This window comes from Nelumbo nucifera, chromosome 7 (genome assembly GCF_055504915.1).
Source record: "Nelumbo nucifera cultivar China Antique chromosome 7, China Antique-T2T, whole genome shotgun sequence".
In the NCBI taxonomy this organism is placed as follows: Eukaryota; Viridiplantae; Streptophyta; class Magnoliopsida; order Proteales; family Nelumbonaceae; genus Nelumbo; species Nelumbo nucifera.
The window spans coordinates 46,903,527-46,923,225 of NC_142655.1; the positions used below are offsets into that span (position 1 = coordinate 46,903,527).

The 19,699-nt window shown below is 35.0% G+C and overlaps 1 protein-coding gene across 1 annotated transcript; it reads right to left on the minus strand.

The window, feature by feature from the left end:
- Positions 1 to 7,640: 7,640 nt before the first annotated feature.
- On the minus strand, positions 7,641 to 9,498 carry ASML2 (activator of spomin::LUC2). The gene is made up of 4 exons (XM_010275790.3): positions 9,013 to 9,498; positions 8,608 to 8,745; positions 8,297 to 8,452; positions 7,641 to 7,967 (listed from the first exon to the last, which is right to left on the minus strand). Exons 1-4 carry the CDS (start codon positions 9,400 to 9,402, stop codon positions 7,893 to 7,895), a joined length of 759 nt encoding a protein of 252 aa, XP_010274092.1. The 5' UTR covers positions 9,403 to 9,498; the 3' UTR covers positions 7,641 to 7,892.
- Positions 9,499 to 19,699: the final 10,201 nt, after the last annotated feature.

Sequence of the window (19,699 nt, forward strand, 5' to 3'; positions counted from 1 at the left end):
CTTATAGTAATAAATAAATTTTTCGTAACTAAATTTTTAGTAGTAGTATATTATAATTATAATATTAATAATACTGATTCTAATATTAGTATTGGTAATAATAATATTTATATGTTATTTATAATATTAAAATTACTGATATAAGTAATTAATATTATTGACATCAGAAATTTTAAGTAATTAATATTAAAAAATCAGTAGTTTCAGAAAATAAGTTTAAGTAATGAAATTTTCCTACTTACAATTTTTTATATTAATATTGCTGATTATAAAATCAATAATGTTAATAATGTATTAATAATTCTTAACAGATAATAATAATTAAATTTCAAAAAAATAATTATTAGTAATGAAAATTTCCTATTTTCAAATTTGAATGTTAATATTAAAATCATTAAAGTTAAATTTACATTATAGAATCAGTAATGTTAGATTAATATTTATTAACGTTTTAACTAATTATTAAAATTTCAAGAAATATTTTTGAATAATTATTTACCAAAATCATTAATTTCAGCAAGTTATTTATAGTAATAAATTTTCATATATACAAATTTTAATATTAATATTACTGATAAAATCAATAATGTTAATATTGTATTAGTAATCATTAACTTATAATTATAATTTAATTTTCAGAAATTAATTTTTAGTAATTACATTTTCCTATTTACAAATTCTAATATTAATACTAATGATTATAAAATCAGTAATGTTAAATTCAGTAATTTTGATAATATATTAATAATTACTAAATTTCACTAAATTAAATTACCAAAATCAGTAAATTTTTAGTAGTATTATATTATAATTATAATATTAATATTACTGATTTTAATATCAGTATTGCTAACAATAATATTTATGTGTTATTTATGATATTAAAATAATTGATATAACTAATTAATATTACTGGCATCAGAAATTTTAATGTTACTATCACTGATTATAAAATCAGTAATGTTAATAATATATTATTAATTATTAAGTTATAATAATAATATTAATAATTAACATGAGTGATATAATTATCAATTAATTATCATTAATTAATATGAATACTAAATCATTATTATTAGCTTCAATATTAATTATCAATAATTAATGAAAGCCGGTTTGGGTTTAAATGCATTAAACCGGTTTGGGGTTGATGAAAAATGAATCGGCTTAAATATATAAGACAATTAAACTGGGCCAAACCACTAATAAGTGGTTTTTGGCTTAAGATTCCGGATCAACGACCCTACCCATCAACCTGTATTTCATCTTCTTCTTAAGTCGACATCAAATACCATTTGCTCGATAGAGCTATGATTTAAAAATAAGTGCTTATTCGAAATAAAAGCTTATTTGGGCCGGGACCACACCATTAAGCACTTAAATAACCTCGAAATAACTGCTTATTTTAAAACTAGGGCTTATTTTTTAAGCTCAAATTTCCATCTTTTTTTAAGTCCTTATACTATAATCACTAATTCAAATTTTTTTTCCAAAATTATCCCTATTTGAATTTTAAAATACCACTTATAAAATTTCCTAGTTGAATTTTATAAAAATACTTTCGTAAAGTGCTTATTCGAATAAGCATTCAAAAAGTTGGGTGCCAAATGCAAATAAGTGCTTATTCGAATAAACACATTTTTAAGCACTTATTTTTAATGTAAGCACTCCCAAACATGGCCCAAATCTTTAAATGAATCAGCTCAACTCAATCCCAGTACACATCCATATGTTAGTTTGGAGTACTCTGGCCCCAATTGTTGAGATATATATCACCATACCATGTTATGGAAACCATTCTTGTGCTAACCATGTAAATGGATCACCTTGCCCCACCACCCTTAGTTAGCATGTTTTAGGTCATTTAGATCTCTCATAATAAGTCCCACTTGTCCCACTTACCACCTAAATGCCATCAGGACCTTCTAGTCAAATATAAGCATAATTATAATTAGAATACCTCATAGAAAAAGTTTCACTACTTATATGTAGAGAAACATCTGTATAAAGATACAAACAACTTGTAGAAAAAAATTGACCATGTCTATAATATTACATAATAACTATCATATTAAACCTCAATAATTATGATAAATGAGGATTTTTGTTAATTGTTATAATGATGGAAATGGCTAATTAAAATACAAAAAAGGTATTTACTATCTAAATTATGACCATTGTTAGATTAAATCGTTTCAATGGTTCAACCGGATAAATCATAATGCCAATGTTTTAGGGGCGAATACACTTCTATACACATGCTTTATCTCCATCATCAATTGACAAGGAAAAAGCACGGATTGGTTTGAATATTATATTTCATCCGTTAAACAATGTAGAAAGTTCTATGACCTAATTAAGGAAGTTTAGCAAGGGAAGATGTAAGCCGTCTTTTTCATTTATTTGCTGAAGTCTTTGAGAAAATAATACTCTCTATAGAGAGGAGAATTTTGTCCCATAATCATTGAAACGTTGTCATCTCTGTGATGTTATCTGATATCTGTGAGAACTCTTTTGACTTGTGGAGTAAGAATGTAGCCTCGCCGAAAGGCGCTAAAGGGCCCCGATTAATCGAATCTTTCATCATTATTGTCAATTATATTGATTGATTGAATTGGTTTACTATATCCAATTTCCTAGAGATCGATGTAGTCAACCAGCATTAACTATACTTCTCCGACGAACCCACAGGTCAAATGTTACAGTTTCTGCTTCTCATACATAGATCTTTGGATGTTGAGAGAGAGAGAGAGAGGAAGTGAGAGAAAGAATATAACTAATAACTAATATTTCATTGCCGACAAATGGTTACGGTGGGTCATTAGATTGATCTAAGGTTGGACTTTGAATCAATGTCGCATTCACACAGAAACATTCAAACCAATAAACTAACAAGCTTGACCCCATTAGAATTATCATTTAACCTTCACTGCTCCTGAAAGGACACTGAAATCCACTCTCAAGTTGTTGCCTTTTTATTTTATTTCCTGAATAATCACTACTGTATTGTATTAACCTATATAGGCTGCAATTCAAAGTAGAGTGGTGGAGAGCAAAACTACATAAAATTTGGAGCCAAAACCCAAAAAGAACATTGATTCAATGAGGCATTCATAACCTGTAATTTTCCAGTTATCAATTATTGCATCCAATTATGATTCAGTGGACCTTAGATTGCTAATTGGCTAAGTTGTTGTGTCAACTGAACTGTTGTCACAAAGACCCAAAAGGCTGAAATTTATAGTAGAGTGATGGAGAACGAATTAATTAAGTTTAACAATATTTGAAGCCAAAGAGAGCATTGATTCAATGAGGAATTCATAATCTATAGTTTCCAGTTATTAATTATTGCTTTAAATTATGATTCAAAGAACCTTAGATTGCTATATGGACAAGTTCTTGTGTCAACTGAACTATTGTCATAATACCCAAAATGATCACAACTTGACATGTGAGGGGTCACGTTCACGATCATGAGGTTGTTTGGATCACTTTAGAGTAGTGCTTTCTTACGAAAGATGGAATGGGTGCTTGTGACAAACACCCTTTACTTTCCTTATCCAATCTTTGTAGCAGAAAGAATGTAATAAAAAAAAAAAAAAACTAAACAAAGAAAGTTGATAAAAGTATTTCTTCCCCCTCCTTTGGCATGTTCATGTTGACTTATTTTGCTTAAAATTCAAAGTGCTTTCACCATGTTTCCACATAAAACATCTTGTTTAATTAGATTAATTACTAGGTTCTGTTTGTATAAGCTTCTTGCCTCTCTAGTTTTGTGCTTTGAGAAACAAAAATCAATCGAAAAGTGTTTTGAGTGTCTGGTAATAATTGCTTTAAATTAAAAACATGTCAAAAGCCAAAACACTTTTAAGACCCAAAGAACAAAGCATAAAATTGGGGCTTATGCTTTTGGGACATGAAAGCACAGCTCCTAAAGCTTATCCAAACACAACATAAAAGGAATAAGAGACTATCTATTGCTTTAGGCTGTAAACCTTTGACCTTTCTTTCTCGGCTTCTTTTGGGCTGAGCACTCTCACCTGCGGGCCTTCTTTTGGGCCTTCAGCCCTCACCTTTCTTTTGCTTAATTTATGCCAATGTTGACAAACATCTAATATAAAAGGACTACAGGTAACTAACGAATGAATTTCTTAGTCTTGTATCAGATGCTTTTAAGAGGAAATTATCCTAATTGGTAAAATTATATAGTTGAATAATATAGGAAGGCTACACATATATATAAAACTGACCTGGACAATGAACTGGTCAGGGGTCTGGTTCCTAGGTCAAACGGTCTGATCGTTTGAAATGAATGATCAGCCCGTTCTGACAAAAAGATAAAAAAATAAAAAATGGTCAAAATTGTTTGAACGGTTAATCACCTGGTTCAGTGGTTTATTGACCAAAACCAATGGTTTTTGGGAAAAATTTGGTTTTGGGGAAAAATAGAATCGATCACCTGACCGGTTTTGAAAACCATGATATATATATATATATATATAAAGAGAGAGAGGGAGATAAATAGATAAATGGATAGATAGATAGATAGAGAGAGAATATAAAACTGTTTAAAGCTTAAAGTTTAGGTGAGTTCCCTGAATACGTTTGTGCTCCCACTATTTTAACTGAAAAAGGAAAACCTTTCCATCAAGCGCAAATGATCCTAAATGTGCCGGACATCCCTTTGGGAAATGTGGTGCCCTCTAGTTGCACATTAGATAACGTTTACCGCACCTTTAAATTCCCCATGCCAAAATCTGCTTTATAAGACGATTCCAATAGTCCAATTCACTGTATTCTTTTGGATGATAAGAGATAAGATATGGTCAATGATATGGGAGAAGGAAAGGGACAGGGGCTCAGATTAATGGGTTAAGAAGATACAGTTCTTTGATATAGTATGAGAGCTTATTTGATCAAGTTTTATCTTCGTTATCTCCGTTAGAATTAATTAAATTTTAGCATAACGTATGATGGGTTTGTACTTGTATGCTTCAAGCCCGATATGTTTTTGCATTGGCGGGTCATGTTAGAGAATAAAAAGCTTGGACATCACTAAGGGTGTCAATGGACCAGGTTTGGTTGGACCCCATTCAGTCCAAAGTCAATTTGGATGAATCAACATGACATATTGAATTGGACCAATCCAGTCCAAAATATTTATTAGATTGGATTGGACCTGTTCTGCCCGTAATAAATTTATATTGGATTGGGTTGGATTGGGTTAAGCCAATATCTGGTCCATTGATATAAGATAAAAATATAGGTGTTAATGGACTACGTTTTGGTTGAAGCCAATCTAAATCAAAATGAATTTGAACAAATTGATCAGTCCAGACATTGAATTGGACCGGTCCAAAATATTCATTGGATTGGATTGGACCTGGTCTATTTATGATGGACTCACATTGGACTGGATCAGATTGGACCAAATCCACTCTAATTAACACTCCTAGACATCACCCAATTATAAGTTGAATGGCTCGTTGAGAAGATTCAATAAATTTCAATTAACTAATTAGTTAAAGGATTTTAAAAAAAGTGATTAATTATATTTAGTTAAAATCTTTGAATCTCCAATAAAGGGTTTTTCTTTTCATGCGGTGGGTACAACATACTTTCATTTTAGTATCAAAAAAATAAAAAGAGATGTTCAATACCTTAATTATATTTAAGCAAATTCTACTGATTTCTTGATACTATCCTATACATTTTATGATTTAGGTCTCACATGGTTAAGCTATTGATTTTAAGCAATATATATGGTCCACTACACCAATATTGGTAGAATACATTCATTAAAAAAGAAATCATACTTAATAAGGTTGTGTATTCAAGTATTCCGTTTTTTTCTTTACATGTATATCAACATCATAACATAAGCCTTACCCCAATTATAAATGGTCGGGTACACATAAATCCTGTTTTGCCATTCTGATCTATTTATGCTGCTTAAATCATTTCTTACTACTTTGATTCATGTCCTTTTGATCTACCCTTAGGCAAGGGTGGAGCTAGGGGGACTCTGGGGAGCCATGGTCGATCCTATGCCCCAAAGTTTCCAATTTTATTATGGATGATTGGCCCCATCCATGTTTATTTGTCCCCCCACCCCCACCCCCACCCCCCTGACCCATCCATGTAAGGTTTTAGATCCAAAAAATAAATTCCTGACTCCACCCATGCCCCTAGCCCTTCTAGCCCCTTAAACATGCAAATTACTTCTTAGAGATGTTGTCAGATGAGGATTCTTCCTTCTAAAATGATCTGAGTTCTACCATACAAGTTATATTATCAAATGAATTAATGCTACTTTTATATCCAAAAATAAATAAATAAATAAAGAACATTCATTTAGATATCTTTAGCTGTTAAGGTTGCATTTGGATGCGATGTAATTATTATCGAGGTTTGGAAAGAGGGTGTAATTATTATCGGCATAAAACTCCACTCTGGTTCAATTTTGCATGCGTTTGGATGGAGTGGAGTTTTACGTCGATAATCGATGTAAAACCTCATCAGCTCTAAAGTTTTACATCGATGTAAAAACTACATCAATTTTATCGATGTAAAACATTACTCTTCCACCCATCGCTACTTTTAAAAAGCAACGGTCACTTTTATGGTTCAGTGTAAAATGTTATCAGTGTACTTACACCGATGATGTTTTACAGTGATTCCAAACGCAGCCTAAAGAACAAAATGTGTTTAGGAAATAAGCAACATTAAGATGTCAAATTGAGGGGTTGCATTTGGAGCCATAGGTACAATACTTTTGTGATTACAAGTTTCGTTTTCATAAAAAGTAGCATGCGCTTCCACAGGTGCACTGAGGGAGACATGATGTTCCTTTCTTTTTTTTTTTTCGTCTGTTTTTTCTTCTTCTTTTTGGTTGATTGAGACATAGTGTTCTTAGAGATAAAATTCAAGAATCTTGACCAAATTCATAGGCTTGATCCACTATTCTTGGTGCCCGTTTGGAGGGTTGAAGCACAGTGACTCTCCCAATTAATCACTAAACATAGCTTACAGGCTGTCCATGTGGGATCTGGTCTACCTCAAAAGCTAGAAGCAACTGTGCTTCACCCCTCCCAATCAGTGTCTGTTTGGAAAGGCTGAAGCCCAGCGACTTCCAGCTTTCCAAGGTTTGCCCTACATAGACAGCCTTTAACTGTGTTTGGTGAAAAAATCCGGAGTGTCGAAATTGGCTGTCAATCATTTTTTGGGCCATACGCTTCAGCCTCTTTAGATAGTTTATCGGCTCAGCCCTTCCAAATAGACATTCAGTCATTTGAAGGGCTGTCCGCTTCAGCATCTTTGAATAGCATATCCGGGCTCTTTAAAGCAGCTGAACCAGCTTTTAGTTGAATCTTCAGTTCAATCCTACCAAACACGCCCTTGAATTGTATACAGAACCACTTCTTTCTTCTCTCTCTCTCTCCAATTTAAACATCTGGTGAGGTTTCAACTGTGGAAGTGGGCAAGGTCTGATATGGGTTTGTCCAAGCCAAATCATATCTACTTGACCCTCTAACCATGTAAGCAGATAATCCACCAGTTGATAGTTATGAAGGCTAACCCAGCACAAGCCTATACAGACACATAATTTAGTTTTGTTTTATATATGAAAAGAAAGCGTTACAACTTGGGTCCCCTTGCTTTTCAAAAAAAAAACGAACAAAAAACTTGGGTCCCCTTGATATGAAGATAGAATTGAAAACAAGGCGTTTCCAGTTTACTCAAGAATATTAAATAGACACTGGTTCTTAAACCATCCAAGTTTCTAATTTTTCCCCCTTTTCATCTTCTACAAAGTGAAATTATTCTATCAAATAATTAGACAGCTTTAAATTGTAATACTAAGTTTCCTTTTTACATCAGGTTCCACCAAATCATCCAGAAAAAATAGGTAGATACATGAGATTTGTCACAGCTTCTTGCAACCAATCTTCTTCATTTAGCTTCATCTGCAAACCCAAACAAATAGAGCAAAAGTATTATAAGACAATCATGTAATATGGAATAAATTAAAGGAAGAAAGTTCAATAAAAAGAGAAAAAAAAAGCAAAGAGAGAGAGAGAGAGAGAGAGTTTCACATTCACGTCTCCATTTAAAACGAACAACAGACACCCAAGGAGTTTAAAAAGTTGAAACTTTCTCTTCTTTTTTTTATTAATTTTTCCTTCTTTTTTTTTTTTTCTCTGAATCTACAGAAAATTCCAGGACAAATTCATTTGGAAATAGTTTTTGAATAAGAAATTAACTCTGAAAATTCCAATCAATTAATTAAAACTACCTGGGAGCCATCATCATAGTATTCTTCTTCGTCCTGATGACTGCTATCGTTATTGTTGTTCTTCATCGATGTAGCTTCTTCACACACATCGTTATTCCTTGCAAATCTCCCACGAACTCTGACCCGCCTGTCAGCTAGAGTTTTTCGGCAGGCGTACTGTAAACCATGCGTGTGTGAGAAAGAGAGAGAGAGAGAGAGATAAAAATGAAGAGACAAGTTGTGAATTCTCTGTGTTCTTCAGTACACGCAACTGTAGAATCAACATGAAATTCAGAAAAGGAATTAAAAATAAAGTTTCTTGAAAAGCTCACCTTAATGGTTTTGTTGAAGTTCCTTTGGTTCCTCTTCTTCAAGTACTTGAGGATTCTATCCTTCCTCTCTTCTACTGTGTATCGACCAACTTTGAGATTTCTTTCTTCAACTGCTGGTATTGAATTTCCTTGAATTGCCTACACAATCAAAAAATTAACCAAATAAATAAATAAAGCCTATAGCTTGCTACGGTCTCATAATTAATCTCACAGCTTCCCATGATAGTTTAATACTGATCAGAGGCTCCAAACTATCGGAAAATCTGTTTTGGTCTGATCAGAAAATCCAACCTCATCTGACTTCTTACAGTTCATATCCCAGATTGATAATTAAGAAGGCAAAGAGGAGTATATTAAGCTACAATATAATCCTTTCCACAGATATTTAAGTTATGAAGTACATACCCAAACATCGCCACCAGTGTGAACCTGCCGGAAATCTGACGCAAACGCATTGCGTTTATTATCTCCGAACTCATAAACATCCGGTTGGTATCCAGACCCAAGACTCTGAATTCCGGTAATGCCACATAAACCCATGTCGAATTCCGGCAACGCAGACTCTGCAACATCTACAGCTGGAACTCCAAGCCTCTCAGGATACGGTATCCCATAAAAAGACGGCACCACGTCAGACGCCGGAGGCGTTGTATTGATAGCTCCATGCCCGACGAAGGGCGAGATTTCATCTCCCCACATTGCATCGGCAACGTTTTCTCCGGCCAAGGAAGGCGAGATTCCACGGAAATCCGTGGAGAAGATGTAGTCAGAACCGAAACCAGAGATTGAATTCATTGAAGATGGGGAGGGTTATGTGTTGAAGAGAGTGTTCTCTGTGCCTCCGTTTGTGGGTGGCTTTGGCCTCTGCCGGTTTGCCAGTGAAGGTGGTGGCCGGATATTTATAGGATGTGGGGGAGCTACTGCTCTTTGCAAGTTATTTGCCCGAATGTCACGGGCAGCTGACCGATTGATCAATTATACATAATTAGCTTTTCGGGCAGCTTGAATAACTAACTCAACCGCCAGAAAATCGACATGGTTTTCTCTTATTAGTCTGTAAGCGCGTGTAGTTACAATTTACAAACTTACGTGGTGGTTGAATAATTTGACCAAAATATCCTTGTTTTAATTCAGTAGCAGGTAGGGACCAAATGATATATGGTGAGGGCATTCCTGCCATTTTATTGAGGGTGGGCTACACAACAGGGGTAGGGTAACGAACCGAGTTAACTCACCTGTCCACCCAGTCTCAGTCCATAACCCACCAGAAAATTCTAGAGTTCCAATTCACCCGAATCATTCAGAAAAAATTCAAGCTAATTTCCATGAAGGCAAGCCATGCAGTGTTTGGTCTCAAGGAAAACAAGAGAACAAAACAGAAAGATGAGGGAAAGTTGTTAAAGAGTTTTACAAATTTTTGTCAAACTTTCCCACAAATTATTTTTTCTCTCATATTCTCTATCCAAACAAGCATAGCCTTAAGCATTTATGCTTTATATTTTGGTATATTTGTCTTATTTTTTATTAGTTTTTCCAATAGAATGAATATGTAACAAACTAATAGCTTTCTAATTAATAGGATTCTCCAATAAAGCCTTCTATTGATCAATGGAAATTAAATTCAATGGAATTAAATAATAATTTTGGTGATTAGATGAAAATCAAGTAATTAATTATGTCTTAGTAATATAAATTAAAAGTGAAATATATATGCATCCCCAAGAGTATCTGGTCTTGCATAAAAAGGTAGTCCACTTAAAACTCCAAAAGGTCTTCTCATCATCTATTGGGAACTAAAGCTGCAACCTAAGTACTAAAGGTAAAGGTGAGACCTATATATAGCCGGAGAATCTAACACATGGGGGGGTTTGATTTGCGCAAATATAAGCAAGTACACTAAATATCCCTCGTGTCCTGACTGAACAAATGACTTAAATACCCTCCAAATAATTCAGAACTGTTGTTTTAGTGTAAATTGTAAATCCAGTGAATACAAGTGGTCCCTTCAAATGATTTTTGATATTACAGTGAAATTTGTCATTCATTCATTCTGTAGTGTAAATTGTAAATTTGGTTTCATGGGGTTGGTTCGATTTTTCGATTTTTGATGATCACCCTTAACCATCAAACACTGCTTTAATACTCTAAGAACAGTAATGAAAGGGAATCTTGGGACAGTTTTGAATGAATTAATTTCCTTTAGTCACTGAAATTTCTGTGTATTTGGGGAGAATCAATAAAAAAAAATAAAGCAATACATCTAAGTATATATATATATATAAGATGTAACTTGTGTAATTGTAATAACCATAATTGCCTTTATTTTACATTATTATATTAAAAAGATGTTAAAATACAAGGATAACAAAGAAAGTAGAAATGCAATTGGAAACATATTCAACCGATCAAGGTTTTTGAGCCACTGTTGATCCGGATGGTCGGACCATTTGGCCTAGGAACAATCTAGGTAACCGGTTCCGTTTTACCCTAAACTTGGTCTTTGTCCAAAAACTGTTAAAAATGTTAACAATTCGTTGACCCAGGTGGTTGAACCGTCGATCCGTCTATCTGTTCAATGGTTTTTGACCGTTTTTTATTTTTAATTACTTTTTAATTTGTTTGTCAAAACGGGCTGTTCATTCAAACCGGACAGTTGGACCGTTAACCCAAAAACCAGTGGCCAGAACGGTTCCATTTCTGGGTTATTTTTTAAAACGTTGAAACCGATCGATATATTTAATATATATATATATATTTCATGCATATTATATATGTTTCTTATATATATTTTATATCCAAACTGTGAATACCTATATTGATGATTGCTCCTTTGATCTATTTTCATTTTCTCTTCATTACTGTTGTACACTAAAGAATAACTCTAAATAGGGGCCACCCCCAAGCTAAAGGAGCCAGCAGGGACACTGAAGGTCATAGACCAGGAAATCGTATAAGGGCATATTTGGCACTTCATTCCCATATAACTTGATCGCCATCTTGATATTGGCCACAAAAAGCATCATATATCAAAGGGAATGAAGGATTTTGTACAGCACCCATTAGTAGTATCTGGTGCCATGTTTTCTCCTATCGTCAAACCAACTTAACATTAAGGCGGGCAGCCTTAGTGGCCACTTGTGTAATGTAATCCGGTTTCTTTTCATTCTAATTAGTGATCTGTAATATAAAAACAGCCAGCCATACTTAAGCTCCAATAATGGAGAAGTTAAAAAGAGATATATACAAGTGAGATTGCTATTCCCAAACCGATATTGAGTGTCTATCTTGCATCCTCCCAAGTGGGTTTCATGTTCCACACAAACTCATGTGATTGCATGTTGGCTGTGGGTGAATCTATGTCAAAGTTGATTGAGCATAAGATCACTACAGATTAGGTTTCTTGCTTTCATCTAATCTAGAACTATTCTTGTTCCTTGCTGTACCCTTGTGCCCCTTGGCTCTCTGAGATCTTCATGGTCTTGTCTAGCTTTTGATCGACACGTTCAATCCTTTAAGATGCAAGTAGGTTGGAAAGCTGATGTCTTTTATCAAATTTGAGATCAATTGATTGGAGCGAATCGCTTCATTTTTCTTTTCCCTACTTAAGTGCTTTGTCTAAAAGTGTACAAAACTAGAATCCAAGTACAACACTTGGGAGCTCAAGCTCAAGCTCAAGCTCAAGCTCAGCCCATATCTCAATTGCTTGATGTACTACAGATGATATCCACGGTGTTGTAAATTCCACAAGCCCAATACAAATTCACCCCAACAAAAACAAAATTAAAGGGATGATGAACAACCAAACAATCCATAATTCCATATATTTTAGGAATGCAGTACTAGTAGTTTATATGGTATTGAAAAGAAAAAGAAAAGTAATAAAGCTTTCTTTTCTTTGGGTACTACTGAACTGAAACATATTATATAACTAAAGTATATGAAATCATTGCTTGTACCACAATTAACATGGTATATATGATACTTCACCATATTACTGCTTTTAAGTATAAATATAATAAGTGTGGGAATGGTTTGATTAACCTGAATCACATAGCAAATTGATAAGAACCAGGTCAAAGGATAGGTGACACCAAGTACAATAGGTTCAATGAATTTATATTCCACACACAGAAGAATCTCAAATTGGTATTTTTTTTTTTTTTTTGTTTACAAGCATTACATAAACCCTCCAAGAGAGAATAATAAGACACCGCCATAGACCCAACACTTGATAGATACTATAAAGGAAAATGAATGGAACAGAAATCAGTCATCAATCGGAGTCCCCCTCTCTCATCCCTTCTCCAGAATTCCTTTCAAAATCATCATAAGAGAGGGAATGTTTCTTGTGTTAGGGTGGTGTTTTAGATAATCCTGCTGGTGGTTTTGTTGATGAAGAAAGTTTTTGGAACCTGATTCTATGATTTTCAGACTTTTACCAGCTAAGCAAACCGGCATCTCAAGTATATGGTTGAGTAACCTGGACCCAAACGGCCAAATTCTGTGATTGAGACCACTGTGACAGCTGATTGAACTAGATTCAAATTGAGCCGGGCCCCCCAAAGATTGGCCATCCAAGTGAGCCTTTTGACAAATCCCATGAAGCCATTGTTTGTTTGCAGTGCAATTTCATTTGCACTGGTGCAAAAGTATGAGAGTACAAATGAGTTGAGTTAAAAATTTGCCTTAATTTTGTTTGTATCTTGGTTTTACTTTGTTTTTATTTTTTTATTTTGCAGCGCAGATAAAGTAAGATAAAATCTGAAGCGAAATAAATAAAATCACAGGAAAGAATCAATCAAAACTTGAAATTTCTGTAGTATTTAAAATAAAATTACACTACAAATAAACATAGCAGAAATTGAAATCAACATTGAGATCAACCCTTCCTTACCTCATTTAAACCATCTCGTTTAAAACATTTGATTTCAAAATGGGAAAATTTATGATGCAGGAAAGATATGGTACTGGAAGAGCTTTAACCAATTAAAACCCATCTGTAAATTTTGATAAACACCACTTGATTTATTTTTTTTTTGATAACTAACACCAACTGATTGACTACCATGTTTATGATATCAGTTGATTCATGGTTTTCAAAACCGGACCAGACCGAAAAAACAGGGAATCGGTCACCTAATTGGTTTCGTTTTCTCCCAAAACCGCTTTTTTTCCTCAAAACCGTTGATTTTGGTCAGCAAACCGCTGAACTGGTTGTTTAACCGCTCGAACGGTTTTGACCATTTTCCAAATTTTTTAAATTTTTTTTATTTTTTTTGTCAGAATGGATCGGCCATTCGGGTCAAACGGTCAGACCATTCGAACCGGTAACTGGACCCTGACCAATTTGATCACCGGTTCATTTTTAAAAACCATAAGTTGATTGCTGGTCACAAAATTCTCAAATACGATACCTTTCCAGTATCATAATCAAGCACTTTTAAAAATCAATTTGGGAAGAGTGCATATACAAGGTTTTACACTGAACACATTTGTATTTGCTTTCTTCCCAAACTAATAAGCCTAAGGCTATATTTGGTTGCAGTGCAAATAGATGCAAAACTATAGTAGTGTAAATGTTTTTGGTGTAAATTCTGATTTATTTTTGTGTTAAATTTTACATTATTTAGTTTGGTTGTACTATAAATGAAGCAAAATAAGACCTGAGGCAGAATAAAGAAAAACCAAAACAAAATTAAACCAAAATCTACAGTCTTTGTATTTGTGTTCCTATATATTTGCACTAATACAAATAAAATTGGATTGCAACCAAACACAGGATCTCTAACTGTTTCTCCTCTGGGCTTTTCTGTCAATGTATCCGAAAAGGGAACAATGGACCCATAGACACTTTGGCGGATAAAGTGCCTGCTATTTTGTCTTTCTTCGTTGCTGTCATCGAGATGCCTCTGGGTGGCGCCATTCGAATTTTAATTTGGTATCAGACTTGAGTGAACAAATATATTCATTATTCCATGGCCGGACTGTCTGTGAGTTGAGACTCGTCTGTAGCGGTGCAAATGTGGCTGGGATAGTGTCATTTCTAAACCCATCCATGATCCGACCTGCACAAGTTGGGTTGTGTCAGGTTGGATTTAAGTTTGGTTAGAAAGGGTACAAATACAAATATATACAGTGCAAAATAATATAAAATATAAAATTTTGCACTTTACATATTTGCATTTGTATTCCTTCTAAACTGAGCCTTAAGGTTACAATTGAAAAATATGAACCCAATTTAACTTCTGGTTGGATTAGATCCAGCTGTGGTCTTAACCGGTGTGAAAGATGTAATTATATGTGTGGACCTATATCAATAATTTTAAGGCTTGGGTTTTTAGGAATTTATTTTTTTGGGTAAGTACATTTATCTATGTTCATTTTTGGTTAATTTACCGGGGTAGATGTATCTTGTGGGGGCATTTTTTTACTATTTTAATTTACTGGGTAAGTATATTTCTTGTATTGCTTCCCAACCCTTTTAAAATTTTGTGGGGTTTTTTATAAAGAAATTAAATAAGAGACTATTTTTTTTATACTAATATGGGGCTATTTAAACTTACCCACAACCACTTATGAAAGCAAGCCCAGTCCCTTCTAGTAATAATATTTCAGCAAAATGAAATAAAAAAGGAGTATTAACCTTGAAAAAAGTCAGATTAGAATAGAATTAGGGTTGGGGTTCAACAACTCAAGTTGGGTTAAGGTTGACCTCAACCCAATTTAACCCAGTCCAACTTGCACAAGAACTTGGAAATTAAAGTAACATTCCACTTTTTCAAGGAGTTTGGCGATACCCTAATTGATTGTGCGCTTTATAGTGTTCAAATGGTGAGAATAAGATATATTAAAGATGACTGATATATATGAATTAACCCTTGACATCAACATATATTCACTCGGTCTCCTTGCATGCCTTCTAAGTTCTATCATAAAATTAGTAAATTATAAAAAGGAAATTGTCTAAAACTCACCATATCACAAACTTGATGTTAAACAGAGTAACGGGTGTTAATATGTTACCATTTTAACCTTCATAGAAAACTACAAAAAATATACAAAATAAATTAACGGGTGTTAATATATTACAATTTTAATATTTAGACATGAAAAAAAGGAAAAAGTTCAAAAAATATATAGAAATATAGAAATTACAAAAAATATAAAAAATTATAGAAATTGCAAACAAAATAAAAAATTATTTTCAAATTATAAAACTATAGAAATTGGAAAACAAAATCAGAAAATAAAAATTGTAGAAAATACAAAAAATTATAGAAAAACACAGAAATTACAAATAAATAACAAAAAATACAAGAAAATTTATACATCGTAGAAAATAGAAAATGTGAAAAAACAGAAATTATAAAAAAAAATGGAAATTATAACAAAACACTAAAAATGCAAAAAAAAAACAAGAAAATTAAAAGCTGAAAAATACCATTTTTCCCCTAACTCACCATTCAAGGGTAATTTGGCATGAAAGTTGTTATTTATGCTGACATGGACACCTCTGTTAAGAAGCATTAACGATTCACTAACGGAATGTGAGTTTTGGAAAATAAAAACTTACTAACATGATGAGTTTTAGACATTTTGAAAAGTTATGGTGAGTTTAAGGGAAATGTTGAAAACTCATGGTGAGTTTTAGACAATTTCCCATTATAAAGTGTAGTTGTCCACATCGGATTCCTCATATTGCTTCTCAACCCTTTAGAATTTTAAGTTTTTTTTTCATTTTTAAAAATAAAAAATTAAATATGGGGCTATTTCAACTCACCAACAACCATTTCAGTTAGGAGTGCAAATGGATCCGATCATGATTTGATCTGATCCGATCTGATCCAATGTATATATATATTATTTATTTATAAATATATTTTTATAAATTTGTTATATTATTTATTTTTTTATAAAAATATGTATGTATATGAAGAAAATAATTAAAACATACTTGTATTTTTTTACTTTATTTAAATTAGTATATTTTACTTTTCTATTAATAATTTATTAATTTTTAAAGAAAGCAATCTAGATCTGACTTACCAATAGGATTCAAATTCAAATTGAGTCCTATCAAATCCGGTTGTATCTTCAGATCGAATAGGATCTGACACGAACAGTGTCAGATCGGATTCGAATATACCCTATGATTTGAGTTCGATCCGATCCGTTTGCATTCCAAATTTCAGTTAAAGCAAATGAAAGTAAGATGGACATCTTTTTAACACCAGTCTCTTCTAATAGTGATTATAAAATTCAGTCAATCTTCATTGCCTAATTTTAAATCTAGAAAATAAGAACATTTTAGCAAGATAAAGTAAAAAATGGATTAACCTGAAAAAAAATTAGATATGAATTAGGGTTGGGGATTCAACAACTCAAGCTGCGTTAGGCTGGGTTGACTTTAACTCAAATTTTCCAGTCCCACTTGCACAAGAACTTGGAAATTAAGATAACATTCCACTTTTTCAAGGAGTTTGGTGATTCCCTAATTGGTTGTGCGCTTGATAGTGGAAGTGGTTAGGGTGATAACCGACTCTTCCAATGTGGCGTCGTGATTCCAGGGAAGTCGGAGACGATAGTCTATTTAAGGAGGAGGTTGGTTGGCACATCAATCAGGTTGCTAATTGAACTCTGGTTAGGTCAATGGAAGTAGGTCGCCTCTTATGCTGACCTAATGTTTTGTCAGGCCGTTCGCAATTCGGCTTGCCAAAGTGGTGCCGAGGTCATCAAGGCAGTTGTGAGGTGTCTGAAGTGCTCCCGAGGTCAACCTACGTGGTGCTGAGATGTTTGATGATTGCTACAAAATGCCACATGTCATCACATCACTAGAGGTTCAAATCGTACGTTTGAAACCGCAAGGTCGGCATTTCGATCTTGGTTGGGATGACGGCCTCCATCCCATATGTCAAGTTGAAGAAAGTCTCACCAGTTGTTGTCTTGATAGTAGTTCAGTAGGCCCAGAGAACACTGGGTAGATCGTCCGCCCATAAACCCTTAGCGAGGGAAAGCCGAGCTTTCAGGCCATGGAGGATTGCCCTATTTGCCACTTCGGCTTGACCGTTTGCTTGAGGGTGGGCCACTGAGGTGAAGTTTTGTTGGATTCCCATCTCGACACACCAGCTCTAAAACTTGATGTCTTTGAACTACTACCCATTGTCTGATATCAACACCTTGGGGAGTCCGAATCTATAGGCGATGTTCCTCCAAAAAAAATTCTACATGTTCCAAGCTATGATTGATACTAGTGGCTTGGCTTCCACCCACTTAGCAAAACAGTCCACCATGAGCACCAAGAACCCCCTCTGCTCGATCGCAAGTGAGGTGAAGTTTTGTTGGATTCCCATCTCGACACACCAGCTCTAAAACTTGATGTCTTTGAACTACTACCCATTGTCTGATATCAACACCTTGGGGAGTCCGAATCTATAGGCGATGTTCCTCCAAAAAAAATTCTGCATGTTCCAAGCTATGATTGATACTAGCGGCTTGGCTTCCACCCACTTAGCAAAACAGTCCACCATGAGCACCAAGAACCCCCTCTGCTCGATCGCAAGTGGGAAGGGACCAAGGATGTGTATCCCCCACTATGCATATGGCCACGGGCTGGTAAGGTATCTCAGGTCGACGGTGGGCTAGTATGGTATGTTAGTGTGTCACTGAAGTGGGTCAGTAGTAACTCCACTCCATCTGCCTTCATTGTGGGCCAGTAGTAGCCTTGTCGTAGGACTTTCTTCATGAGCACAAGGTTTGCAATCCAGCTTAGGTATTGGACCTCTCTAATGAAGTCTATTACGAGAAGCTTCCTTACTTCCTCATCCACTATCTTCCACTACTCTTGCGCGAGGTTGCTTTTCCTCTGCCAGACTGGTTTGACTAAAGGGTCAACATTCAGCCTAGGAGTTATGACAAAGGGGTCTATGTCGAGCATTTCTACTGCTGACCAAGTGAAAACATCTAAATTATTAATTAAAAATTCAAAGCATTGTGGTTCCTTGAGGCGGGCTCCGATCTATACCATGTTTGTGGGGTCAGTATTTGAGACCGACACTAAGACAGTGTCCTCCATGGGGTGAGCTCTCTCATCGCCATTCTCTAGGGGCAGCTCCAAGTCGATGTCAGCGGCCTACTTTCCATTCCCTTTCAGCGTGGCCACGTAGCACTTGCGAGACTCGAGCTGATCACCTCACACCACTCTCACTCCATAATTTGTTAAGAATTTCATTGACAAATGGTAGGTTGACACCACGGCTCTGAGGGCATGTAGGATCGGTCAACCCAAGATAGCATTGTAGGGCGAGAGAGTTGCAACTGCTAGGAAGTTGTGGTCAAAGTGTACATGGTTCGGTGTTGAGCCTGCTATCACTAGTACTCTTATTAGGCCTAGAGGCCGCACTACTTCTCCACAGAAGCTGACCAGGGAACGTCGGCCAGGAGCAGGTCCTTCCTCTCTAGCTCCATCCACTTGAATGCCTCCAAGAAGATGATATCTGTCGAGTTGCCAGAGTTGACCAAAATGCGCTTTACCTTGAAGTCATTTATCACTAACTTGACCATGAGGGCATCATCATGCAGATACTGGACCTCTCGAGTGTCGTCCTTGATGAAATAGATTACTTCCTCCATGTGAGGATGCTTAGGCGGGTTCTCATCCTCATGCATGAGCTCCCAAACTGAGTTCTTCCCAACTAATGTGCTACATCTTGGCACAATGGACCTACCCATGATCATATTGATTACATGACGGATGGGCCACTCTGCTGGTGGTGGGTCTTATGGGGGTTGATCCTTATTTTAGTCCCTTCTCGACTGTTGCACTTCTCTTTGTTGTTCGATAGGTCGGTGTTGGTATTCCTACTTGATAAATTGTTTCAAGTAACCACAGCGGATCAACTCCTTGATCTCGTCCTTGAGGTTATGATAGTTCTCTGTATCATGGCCGATGTCCCGATGGAAGTGGCAGTACTTGTTTAGGTTCCTATTGTTGGGGTCTCCTCTCATCCGAGGTGGTCATTTGATATACTTGGCTGTCTTTATCTGCATTAGGATCTCCCCTCTCTTCACATTCAGTGCAGTGTAGTTCCGATTC

Excerpts from the sequence above, each read along its gene's own strand:
- ASML2 (XM_010275790.3), bottom strand. The coding sequence starts at position 9,402 with ATGAATTCAATCTCTGGTTTCGGTTCTGACTACATCTTCTCCACGGAT. Across the intron at positions 8,453-8,607 it reads ACTTCAACAAAACCATTAAG|TACGCCTGCCGAAAAACTCT; the intron begins GTGAGCTTTTCA and ends CATGGTTTACAG. Across the intron at positions 7,968-8,296 it reads ACTATGATGATGGCTCCCAG|ATGAAGCTAAATGAAGAAGA; the intron begins GTAGTTTTAATT and ends TTGGGTTTGCAG.